Source organism: Amia ocellicauda, chromosome 2 (assembly GCF_036373705.1).
Source record: "Amia ocellicauda isolate fAmiCal2 chromosome 2, fAmiCal2.hap1, whole genome shotgun sequence".
In the NCBI taxonomy this organism is placed as follows: Eukaryota; Metazoa; Chordata; class Actinopteri; order Amiiformes; family Amiidae; genus Amia; species Amia ocellicauda.
The window spans coordinates 25,038,798-25,051,914 of NC_089851.1; the positions used below are offsets into that span (position 1 = coordinate 25,038,798).

At 36.8% G+C, this 13,117-nt stretch overlaps 1 protein-coding gene across 5 annotated transcripts in view; it reads left to right on the plus strand.

The window, feature by feature from the left end:
• relch (RAB11 binding and LisH domain, coiled-coil and HEAT repeat containing) overlaps positions 1 to 13,117 on the plus strand; it is a 52,095-nt gene that overhangs the window by 13,923 nt on the left and 25,055 nt on the right. For all 5 annotated transcript variants that reach the window (XM_066721761.1, XM_066721769.1, XM_066721776.1 and 2 more), the window contains exons 3-10: positions 4,914 to 4,985; positions 5,096 to 5,151; positions 5,312 to 5,425; positions 6,019 to 6,210; positions 8,206 to 8,297; positions 8,855 to 9,157; positions 9,842 to 9,917; positions 11,192 to 11,287. In XM_066721761.1, coding sequence (XP_066577858.1) covers positions 4,914 to 4,985; positions 5,096 to 5,151; positions 5,312 to 5,425; positions 6,019 to 6,210; positions 8,206 to 8,297; positions 8,855 to 9,157; positions 9,842 to 9,917; positions 11,192 to 11,287 — 1,001 coding nt within the window. The remainder of the gene's footprint in view (positions 1 to 4,913; positions 4,986 to 5,095; positions 5,152 to 5,311; positions 5,426 to 6,018; positions 6,211 to 8,205; positions 8,298 to 8,854; positions 9,158 to 9,841; positions 9,918 to 11,191; positions 11,288 to 13,117) is intronic.

Sequence of the window (13,117 nt, forward strand, 5' to 3'; positions counted from 1 at the left end):
CAACAGAAGCTTTAGAGGCTATAATGTGCACAGTGATTTACCTGAAGTGGTAACATGAGTGACACACAACGAAAAGGACTGCAAAGGTGCTTGTCATGGAATTATTATTTTTTAATGATGGTGCTTCTCCACTGACCATTTGAATTAAAAAAATTGTTTAAAACCCCTTCCCAAAGGTTTCTTTATATTAACTTACTATATGCCTGATGGCCTTAGAAATCCATGTCATTCTATGTTCATTTTTGTTTTGTTTTTACTTAATATTTAGTAATTGTGGAGTTTGCTATCCGCAGAACAAAATCCAGACCAAATCTTACAGTACATGCTACATCGTATATTTACAATATAAGTTATATTGTGGTTTAATACTCAACTATCCTTGATATAGTGTATGACGGCAGTTTAAGTGGAAGCCAGGTTGAAGTCAGCCTATATAAACTATGGATACGTAGAAACAAGGCTCGGGGTATAAGAACCTGCTAAGGCGATGGCACTATCGTAGAATTTAAGAAGAATAGAAAATGTACAAACCCCCTGGGTGAGGGAAATTTGTCTTTTGGCATAGTGGGTTTGTCACTTACTTTGTAATGAAATAATGACATACATGTGGCATTTAAAAATTGATGTCTGACATTTTCTTTTAGTGTGATGTCTGAACATACATTTTCTCTAAAGTACAATAAATATTAGCTTAAAGATACATTTTCCTGTTGGATATTGTCACCGTTTGCATAATAGTGTATTGGTTTCAGTAAATCCCAGGAAACACAGATGAAAAATTAACAAGTTTATTATACAATACATAAATACAGGTTAACCCGGAGCTCTCCTCTCACATGAAGTGAGGAAAAGATCTAGAGATGTGAGCTGGAAGAAGCCCCTTTGTATCTTTGATAGACAATAGGTTACAGCAAATCCAATTCAATCCAGCTGTACGAGTTCAATTTACCCCATGCATACTGATAGTTGTTGATCAGGTATTCAATAGACAATAGCTGTACGCCTATATATTCAATAAACATTGAGCCTTAAGGCAGAGGCAGAGTGACAATTGTTTTGTATACAATCCAAAAAACAATTAACCTTGATGGGGAGGCAGGGTGAAATTACTTAGGTAGATTTCTGTAGCATTCTTGCATGAAAACTAATAATTAAAGTAGTTCCCACTAAGGGGTAAATACAAACAAATGATTGCTTCATAGACAAAACTGAAAGAATTAATACTATAACAACATGAAACAATTAATAATATAGAAATAATATACAGAACATTATAAAAGTAAATTTTCTCACTACAATAGATAAGAAAAGAGAAAATGCTTTAATTTTGGTTCCTAATGGAAATTGTGGTGGTGTTACATAAAGTTAAAATATGTGCTCCTTCACGCAGATGCATTGTGTGTTGGCCCAAAGGGGAAATTTGTTAAACCATTACAATGTTAATAGCATAAGCATATATCAAGAGATTTTGACAGTTTACATCATTTCTGGTAGATGCTTTGAGCGGGGGGAAAAAAATGGACATTACTTGGATTTGGCTTTATGTCTTAAAGGTCTACTGACATGACAAAGCAAAACATTTTTGACTCCGATTGAAACTGTTTACTTTATGGTTCACCCACTCACAAATACATGGTAAATGGTACCGTGGATATCAGTAGGACTATATATTGAATTTTGTAATATTAATATTTCAGTTTTGGCAAGGATTTGAAATATTTTAAACATGAAACGGACATGTATGTTCAAACATAACAGTAATGAACAGCACTTTCAGAATGAGAGCAGGCAATTGAACTTTTAAAATAGAAGCTCCATTATTATACTTGGGTTATATCCAGTTTAAAGCTTCAAAATGCAAATCTCAAATATTACAGATCATATTATCCTTTTATTTGCATGTATTGCAGTAGCAGAATGAAAAACTGTGGATATTTATTGTGGAGTTTTCTGTACTCTGCAGAAAGAAAGCTCACATTTTCAGAAAGATGATCAGCTGATTCAAATAATCATCTGAGTGACTGATTCTTTGAGAATCTCATGTGAATCAATCACATGGTCCAGAACACCATTTCGGAGCCTCTCTTACATTCGGTTTCCAAGAAGTGTTGCAATGGTCAAAGTTTTTTTTCTAGAATGCATGTGATTACTTGTTCAAGAGTGTAGAGATCTCTTTCTTGTAATCCTGTGGCTGTTTTTGTGGCTTCACTAGAAGGTTTCTGTCTTAAAGACTTTCACAACTTGGGCATGTCCAGTTAGCATAGCTTTGTCTATGTCTCAAGAGACATTCTGCCTTTTTTTTTTTTTCTTGTTTTTTCAGAAAGGTTATTTTAAGGTATGGATAGAAAATTAAATGCAACCTTGAGATTTCCATCCATCTAAGACATTCTTTTGTATGGATACATTGAATACTTAACATTTCATAATTCTAAAATGTTAATAAGCAATTCTCTTAGACTCCCTTAACCAGTGTATTGTAGCATCTGACAAAACAGCAATAGGCTTTCTAAATGTGATGACCTATTTAAAAAAACAAAATAGTCAAATTAACAACTGTAGAAATCACAGTATAGGCATAATTAAAAAAAGAAAAAAATCAATATTGAACTTCAAGTGAACCAAACATGCAAACCTTCTGTAAAGTGTTCTGAGCCTTTCACAGTCAACTTCCTTGCAGCCCTGTTTAATACTGAGTATATACAATAATGGTACAGTTGCTATTAAACTTAATTCAGGTAAAATGAAGAAAAACATTAAAGATTGGGGTTTTGATATAATCAACATGTTGAAATTGATATACATGATTTTAATAAAGGTAGAAGTAATGTCAGTTGGAATTGGTGAATTTTGATTTTCCTCAAAGGGGTAAAGTTAGCCTAGGAACCATGCAGCAGAGAGCCTTTCAGGTTAGTAGTTGAAAGCAGTATGGTGCTTCCATACCTCAACTCCAAACTGTTCTCTTTTAGTAGAAAAGAGATGCTGCTATTCATTCTCCATCCTCTTCCCTGGCTGTCTGACTTGGGTTTTTCTGGCTTTCTGAGTCTTTAACTGTTTCTCTTTCCAAAACTGGACAACACACCATACAGGCTGGCAATCCTTTTGCTAACAACCACTGTTTTTTGTTTGTTCTAAATTTGTGCCATTTTTTACATTTGCATTTTGTGCAGTCTTGATCTGTGTAAAGGAGGGTAAGTTGCTGTAGCCTATACAATCCATCCCACCTTTACGATGAAGCTCGGGCCTCATTCCTGTTTTGCTGCTGTACAAGAAAATTCAAGAATTAAAGATCTCTAGCCATTAGATGTCACTGTGTAGGCATCTAAACCTTTTTGTGCAGCAGTAGAACCTTTTAAGAAGGACATTTTAAACTAAACATTTAACATTTTGCATAAAACTTGGTTATGAATGCGATAACCAACATTTGTGGTGCAGTGTTTGGGTGACAGAGGGGAATGGTGGCCTCTTTGGGTTAAGTAACAGTGAATTGCGACTGGCTGCAGATCATCAGTGCACAGACATGCAAAGTGTGCTATGCTCTCCATGCTTTCTAAATAAGTTTTCTGATCTTTCCAGCATATTAGTGTTTAGTGTTTTGTCCCCATTCTGCGTATCTTTATAATATAACTGTGTGCCATTCAAAAACTACGAAAAAGCAAACTGTGTGAAGTTTTTATTATTATGATTATTATGATTATTATTATTACTATTATGATTTTTATTATTATTTGTTTGTTTTATCCCCTATGCATTACTGCACGTTGCTTAGTAACGCAAGTGCTGACTAAGGGAAAGGATCAAAGTACTACACCAATGATGTTTGATAAAGTAGAATGAAGCTTAACAAAACAAACATTAAAGAGTGTATTCATAATAAAATAAATAATATAAAAATGGCACTGAAAACGAAGTGGTGATAAGAATTCTGTGGTATGTTATAGGCTGTACAGATTTTAACCTCCTTCACCCACTCAGAAACTGAACCTTTAAAATTCTTAAAATTCTTCTCAATGATAATTTGCCAGCTTTAGATAAATAAACTAAAAGCTTTTAAATCCCTCAGTTGTGAATGAATGAAGTTGAAGGTGGGTTTTCTCCGAGCTGAATATCGAAATGTTTCCTCTTTTCACACGGCAATCTCAAAGTAGCAGATGTTGCCAACCTGTTGAGCCTTAAAGAAATATGAAATGCTTTTCACATGCATACAAGAGACACCCATGTAGCTGGATTTTCTGTTATGCAAATCAACTCTACCCAGTGCCTCCCTAAGGCAAGGGAAGAATGGAGGCCAAACACGCAAGCCCCTTGCCATGATTATCACCTTTCCATGGCCAGGAACTTGAGCCCTTGGCACTGATGCACACTGCACCTGGTACATTGTGGACATGGTGCTGACATCATCAGTTAATACTTTGGGATAATGTATGCAATTCCAACTTTAAAGAAGTGGCTTGGATTTTTTTCATTCAAACATCACAGACTGATCTTCGGGATTGCTGTATCCATTTACACAAAATAAAAGCTTAACAGCCAGAGACCTTTCTTAAATACAGTTCTACAATCTGGCCTTCTGTTTGAGAAGCACAAATTGAACCCTGTTGTACGGTAGTTAATGCAGAGATCCCTTGTCAGACAGCTGAACATGTTGATGATAATGGCAAGCTGAGGGTCATGTCAAAGAGTATGGAAAAACTATCACCAGTCTGCTTTTCAAATAACCTCTGCTGCATGCGTTCATGAGTTTCATAGTTTGCATGTTCTTCTGTTTATTTAGCTTGTTGTTTTGCTTTTGTTTCCAATAGACTGTTTTGTTTTCTTTTATTTATTTTTTTCATGGCCATCCTTGTTTTTTATTATTTGTTTGTTCCCTTTTCTTGGTTGGATGCCTGTGTGTGTTTAATCCACTCCCTGTCCAGTCCTGGAGTTTGAACTACGGAAAGCCAAGGAGACCATTCAGGCGCTTCGTGCCAACTTGACTCAGGCAGCAGGTGGCGTACATTATACTTTTACTTCTTTAGTCTTTCTGCTTTGAGAACCGCTGAAGCCCTGGGTGAAAGTCTGGCGAGTGCATACACATATATTGTCTTTTATTTTGCAGAGAGTGAGGTTCCTATGCAGGAACGAAAGAACTTTAAATCCAGTCCTGAAATTCAGGTGCGTTATTATTTTAAATAGAAAAACAAATTATTTGTTTTAAGAGTTTCTTCATCATATATATTCAAAAAATGAGGCCTTTGGATTTTAAATTAAATACATTCTCCCAAAATACAAAATGTTACCATTTTAATTTATTAATTTCTGTTTTTATTTCCAGGAACCCATCCGACCTCTTGAAAAAAGAGCATTGAACTTTCTAGTGAATGAATATTTATTAAAGAATAATCACAAACTGTCATCCATCACATTTTCAGATGAAAATGATGATCAGGTAATCTGCCATTTATACATCGCCACATTTTATTGATCTTTTCAGGTATTTAGGAATAGGTTTTGATTGCCAGTGAACAGTTTTGTAAAAACCTAGAAAGCTCGTACTTTGAGGATAAGAAATATGTTATTACTTGTACTCTACTTGCTTTTATAAAATTCCTACTTCTGATTAACATTGACACAATTTATAAAGATGATAAAGAGTAATGTTACATGATACAGTGATTTTCTTTCTTTTGTTTAAGAAGACAGGAAAGCCTGTCTTTAGGGGTTCATGGTTTCTGCTGTTGATACAAATATAATTTTTTACTGTAATGTTAAAAAATATATATTCTTTTACATGTGTCAGAAAAATGCTTGTTTCATAGACCTAGTTTAAAAATGTCCTTTCATGTACAAATCTGCCAAATATCTTTATAACACTGTGTAAAGATGGGCTTTATGAAGCTGTTTTGTGTGAGGTGCATCAATTCTAAATGCAGTTTACAATCTTGAAAAATGTCTCAAAATGGAGGAAGATTTAAAACCAGGAAAAGAAATGTATGTAACCCGGTCACTCTGTGTCTTTGTACAAAAAAAAATTCTGGACAGGATTTTGAGCTGTGGGACGACGTTGGGTTAAACATTCCAAAGCCCCCCGACTTGCTGCAGCTTTACCGCAGCTGTGGGAGCTGCCTGAGTTCCCCCAAGGAAACCGTGGACATCGCGGTTGGGATGGAGGCCGATGACCTGCTTGAACTGTCCACCACCAAAGAGGCCTCGCAGACCATTGAGCAGACACAGGTGTTTCTCTGCTTAAATCTCATAATTCTGTGCAGCCATTTCTTTAGCACAAGCTGGGAGTTCCTCAGTCATTCTGGATTAATAGACAGTTTAAGTTTATTTCAGTTATTTCCTGTTTTGGGGTTTAGTAAGTGCCTTATTTGCAATATGTTTTATATGCACATATGCTGTTGATCTCTGAATCAGGTTAATGATATTCCCTTTTGGAACATTACTTTCTAAAGTGCTTTGAAGTGGTGCTCACCTTACAAAAAGCAACCCAGTGCCATCAAAAATTAAAATGTCTGCTGCATGTGTTGGGTTGCTGTTAAGTCATTCTCTAGTAAGGGGCATGTTTCTCCATGATGTGAACTTGTTCTGTGTACAGTTAGGGGAAAAAAGTATTTGATCGCCTGCTGATTTTGTACGTTTGCCCACTGACAAAGAAATGATCAGTCTATAATTTTAATGGTAGGTGTATTTTAACAGTGAGAGACAGAATAACAACAACAAAATCCAGAAAAACGCATTTCAAAAAAGTTATAAATTGATTTGCAGGTTAATGAGGGAAATAAGTATTTGACCCCTTCAACTTAATACTTGGTGGCAAAACCCTTGTTGGCAATCACAGAGGTCAGACGTTTCTTGTAGTTGGCCACCAGGTTTGCACACATCTCAGGAGGGATTTTGTCCCACTCCTCTTTGCAGATCCTCTCCAAGTCATTAAGGTTTCAAGGCTGACGTTTGGCAACTCGAACCTTCAGCTCCCTCCACAGATTTTCTATGGGATTAAGGTCTGGAGACTGACTAGGCCACTCCAGGACCTTAATGTGCTTCTTCTTGAGCCTCTCCTTTGTTGCCTTGGCTGTGTGTTTTGGGTCATTGTCATGCTGGAATACCCATCCACGACCCATTTTCAATGCCCTGGATCAGGGAAGGAGGTTCTCACCCAAGATTTGACGGTACATGGCCCCGTCCATCGTCCCTTTGATGCGGTGCAGTTGTCCTGTCCCCTTAGCTGAAAAACACCCCCAAAGCATAATGTTTCCACCTCCAAGTTTGACGGTGGGGATGGTGTTCTTGGGGTCATTCCTCCTCCTCCAAACACGGTGAGTTGAGTTGATGCCAAAGAGCTCGATTTTGGTCTCATCTGACCACAACACTTTCACCCAGTTCTCCTCTGAATCATTCAGATGTTCATTGGCAAACTTCAGACGGGCCTGTACATGTGCTTTCTTGAGCAGGGGGGCCTTGCGGACGCTGCAGGATTTCAGTCCTTCACGGCGTAGTGTGTTACCAATTGTTTTCTTGGTGACTATGGTCCCAGCTGCCTTGAGATCATTAACAAGATCCTCCCGTGTAGTCCTGGGCTGATTCCTCACCGTTCTCATGATCATTGAAACTCCACGAGGTGAGATCTTGCATGGAGCCCCAGACCGAGGGAGACTGACAGTTATTTTGTGTTTCTTCCATTTGCTAATAATCGCACCAACTGTTGTCACCTTCTCACCAAGCTGCTTGGCGATGGTCTTGTAGCCCATTCCAGCCTTGTGTAGGTCTACAATCTTGTCCCTGACATCCTTGGACAGCTCTTTGGTCTTGGCCATGGTGGAGAGTTTGGAATCTGATTGATAGATTGCTTCTGTGGACAGGTGTCTTTTATACAGGTAACGAGCTGAGATTAGGAGCAGTCCCTTTAAGAGAGTGCTCTTAATCTCAGCTCGTTACCTGTATAAAAGACACCTGGGAGCCAGAAATCTTGCTGATTGATAGGGGATCAAATACTTATTTCCCTCATTAACCTGCAAATCAATTTATAACTTTTTTGAAATGCGTTTTTCTGGATTTTTTTGTTGTTATTCTGTCTCTCACTGTTAAAATACACCTACCATTAAAATTATAGACTGATCATTTCTTTGTCAGTGGGCAAACGTACAAAATCAGCAGGGGATCAAATACTTTTTTCCCTCACTGTATCGTTGTGCACTAATAATAGGTCTTTTGCTTTGGTTTCAGCCAACTGCTGTTGTCCAGGAGCTGGAATACCAGATCAGCCTTTTGAACAGTGAGAAGCAGTGTTTGGCAGAGCAAATCAAAAAGCTTCAGAGGTAGGTATTGCATATAGTTAAGACTTTTTGGTTGTTGAGTTTTAGAATTTGAGCACAGAGATCCAGAATTTGAATTTGATTACCCTACTTTGGGAGGCAACCATCCACTTTCACACACTCTGGCGCTCTTGAACACAGTGGTACTGTGGTTTTTGTATTTAGGCCAACAGGGTTTGTTCTAGTAAAGTTGACTTCCAGTTATTTACAGAATTTATATTAAACCTTGCATTCATCCACCCTAGTCTCTTTCCGTCATGGGAGGTCTCTAACCACACTTTATTATCATTACAGAGAACAGCCTTCAGAGATTCCTCTGGAACTGTTGGACACATTTCCAAAGATCCAATTTTTTATAATGATATTAGAAAGGTTATGGAATTGCATCCCTTCTAAATAAATCATGAATGTGCAAATTTGGTTCTCCTATTGGCAAATATAACTGAGTTGGTTCACAGTGTCTGATCTAGAAGGAGAGCTGAGGGAAATGTTAAGGATCTTTTTCAGTCTATTTTGTGAAGGCCTGACACTTTTATTCCATATCTTCTCCTATATTTCAGTGACATTGAGGCACTGAAGAAGAAGAATCACGCGTCTGTACCTGTCATCCCACCTTCAGAGAAGCCTGGATCAGATGAAGTGTCTCTTCCAGACCATGTGGACAATGGACAGTACCTGGATATCCGAGGCACTGATTCTGTTAAGGGGACAACTCAACAAGAATGTGTCACAAACTCCATAGTGATAAACACTAATATGGACTCTACCCCTCCTCCTGCTGAAACACAGTCCACACACTACACAAAGTTAAAAAGTCAGGCATCGCAGAGTAAAGTGCCCGTTCAGTTTGACCGGCCGAACAGGTAAGATGTTAGAGATTATAGGAGCTGAAGATAGTCCCAGTGGTTTTGTTAGATAGTAGTACCATATATTTGCTATAATTTGTTTTTATTTATTCTTCTTCAGTGGATACCCTATTTGTCAATTTCCTGCTATGAGTAGGTGGTTCTTTCTGCCTTGAATTCTGGGAAACTGTTGTGTAACTGGCACAACCCAAACCCTTCTGCTGTTTCTTCTTTTTCTGATCCTTCTTCTCCTTCTGCCAGATCTCAGATTCATTGAGATCCTTTGTTATGATCTTCAGACATGCTTTAGGTCTACCACGTGAAACCCTTAGTGAACAATTAAATCTATAGACAAACCCCTAGAGGGAGACATTGTGCTTCATAACAAATAGGGTTTAAAACAAGATGATACAAGATGATACTGGTATCAAAAAGGACACCCTAGTTGAGAGGGAATGCCAAATAAGTCCATGCTATATTATTAAGGTGGTTAACAGTTGGTGGAGGACAATACTCTTTCCTGTGATATATTTGAATAGAGGAATGAGAATAATTTATTTTTATAACAATCTGGTTTATTCCCTTAGTAAAACTGTTAATGTGGCATGTATGCGCAAGATCAATAGTAGCATTTGCAATTATTTCTGATATCTAATGACGTGAACTGCCGTTGATGACAATAAATGCTGCTTTGCTTTGTAGGAAGCTGTCTCCTGCATTCCACCAAGCACTGCTATCATTCTGTAGGATGTCTGCTGACAGTCGGCTTGGCTCAGAGGTACGACAAAAAGACTTCAGATGTTTCAAGCTTTAATGTACCGCATTTCCCAACAGGTTCTTCTGCCAGCTGGAAGTGTTGAATTAAAATTCCAAATGAGCAATTAATGTCAGTTTTATTCTGAGCTTTGTTTTCTCCCCGTGCTGTGCTCCACAGCTAAAGCATTTCCATTTCTTTCCTCAAGCAATGCATTTAATTTGAAGGAGAATTAAAAGTCTATATTCATGTTAACAGTTCAGCTGTTGGCCACATGCTTGAATACAATGTAATCTATTATTATCAGTCAGTTTATTCTAACGTATGACCTTATTCTGATTTATAGCTCATGCTTTGATAGAAGTCAAGTACATCCTTTGCACATAAAACCCTTGTGCTAGTCCAGCAGCCAAGAACTGTCTTGAAAGACTTAATTGCGGCCTTGGTGCATACATCTCTATTATGAAACATTTTACAGCTTAACACCTCCTGATTAATTTCAAGCAGGATAGATGAATGTGCGTGGGGTGTTGGCATGGAAACTACAAGCAGAGCCGGAGGTGCATTAATGCATCTTGCACTTGAAAAAAAATGGTGGCACAAATTTAGTCTGTTTGAAAGCAGATGAAAATCTATGGAACTTTAAATAAAACATGCCGATTTACATGTTTTGAAAATCTATAATTGGGGAATTTGTGATTCAGCACTATCTAAAAGTAGAATCAGAAATCCGCATTATCTTGAATGTTATTTATCTTTTCCTCGGTCATTAGGTCATCGGTCATCATCTTTGATAGGGTTGCATTAGTAGTGCCCAACCCCTGCTCTTGCAGTGACTCATAGCAGTGAGTTAAGGGAAATCTGATGCTTATTGGATATGCAGGTGTTTGTTCCAAATACATGACAGAATTGATCAACTCATCTTATCTGCTGGTAAGAGTGAACCAAATTAAATGTTTCCAACGATTTATACATTTATTTTAAGTGTGACCTATAAAACTAGCTGCACTGGAGCACCCCGGGACTGAGGTTGGGCACCCTAGTTTACATTTTTTGCTTTAATCTGCTATGAACATTAATTTTAACTGTTTACATTGCAACTCATTTCTCCATTAAATAAACCAGGACATAATATATTAATAATAAAGGTATTACTTTATTCTTCTACATTATTAATTACTTCCCTTCGGAACAGAAGTGTAATGCTGAATCTGCCTGCTATCTGTTTAGTATTCCACAACACTCACCTGCTTGTGTGTGACAGTGTCTGCCAGGCTGATGTTTTCTTCCCGATGCAGGTGTCTCGCATTGCTGACAGTGAAGAGAGCGTTATGCTGATGCTGGGCCGCTGCCTGCCACACATCGTACCCAACGTGCTGCTAGCAAAACGAGAGGTAAATTCAAGCGGTCCTTGAATCTTCACTTTTTTTGGTTTGTTTTGTTGTTTGTTTGTTTTCTTTTTGGCTTTATATCTTTAGTTTGCAATCTGCATTGATTTGACTGTTTCACCTATGCTCATTTTTTCGCCACTTTGTGAGTCTGTTACTCTCAATCATATTCTTACTTTTGTGCATGCATCTCTGCTCCTAGAGAATGGTTGTGCATCTTTGTCAGGTGAGTTCAACACAACTGCATGCTCTCATTTTGCTTTGCTTTGAATTTAATGCTTATCTGTGTGCTGTTGGCCAAATCAAAGTTCTGAACAACCAAGCTTTAGTCTAAAATCTCATCATTTTCCATATATATATATATATATATATATATATATATGTATGTACTTAAATTAAACATTTGTGCATATGTATATATGTGTATACATATTGCAGAATTTGTATCAATCATACAGCCATATTTCACTTTCAAACACATACAGCTGGCGCTAGGTGTAAGCAGACTAAGCAAGTGCAGCACAAGGGGGCCCCCCAATTCACTTTTTCTTATTTTAATAAGACACAGCCTTCTGTATTGTTTTTTGTGAAAAATAATTGTGCGGTATAGAATAAATATTTAACAATAGTTAGAGGAAAGCGATTACACCCCATTTGACATTTTTGTGTGTGTGCTAATTGGCTGACTTGTGAAAGCTACCTGCGAAGGCTCTGTTCACACAAGGCACCTTGGTTATTTGAGATTAAATATCACAGGTTTAAAATACAATCCCAACACAGCTTGGTTGAATAAAGAAGTTCAAAATCCATTTGCATCATTAGGTAAGTAAGACTGCCTGAAGTACTGCAAGCAGTACAGCAAGCACAAGTAACATACTAATTTATAGAATAACTATTTATAATTGCCTACAATATGTAACACATCCCTTTCCACTATCTGGCTGTACACAAAATATTTACACAAACAATCATTCCAATTAATACATATTTGTAATTGGAAGTCTTGATTGACTATTTTGCATGTTCAGTGTTATTTTTTAGAAAACTTTTTCTTGCGCATATACCGTTATAATTAATTTAACAAATGTGTATTGTTAAAATCAGAGTCCCTTTATAGCTGAATTCTTATAAACTAAGTGTAATATAATTCTCTAATACTTATTCATTTTTTAATGAAATTTGCAGGTATTTGACTACATCCCCAAAATTACAATAAACTTACTTTCCAACAAGTGTTTTTACCCTTTCTACTTTTTAGTCACATTCATTTTTATGTATTTTGTCAAAAAGAAAAGGAAAAGTCTTTGAACCTAAACAAACAACATAAGATCCTTGAAATGCGGATATTACAAATGTCATATTTGTAATTAGTCTGTAATATAAATTAACATGATATAACAAAACTAAATATTGTTCATACCAATTAATGTCCATACATATATTACTGCCAATAGTAATACTTACAGTACTTATTATTATTAAAATACATCTATTAAAAAAATATATATTTTCCATCATAATCCTGCTCTTAACTAATAAGAGGCCTTCTGCATTCCTGCTCTTCTGTGTGCATTGCTCATCAGTCCATCTTACTTTATTTTACCATTCCAGACGTGTTCATTTATTGTCATTTAATTGTACTGAGTACATACCATATACAAAATCTATATTGAAGTATTATTATTAACACAATAAATAATATGAACAGCCAAATGTACAGACTCGACTTCTTAATCTTATTAGTAGTAGTAGTGGTGGTGGTGGTGGTCATAGTTGTATTAGTAGTAGTGTTACAGTATTTGTAAATGGTACAATATTATTTTTATGTTATTGTTT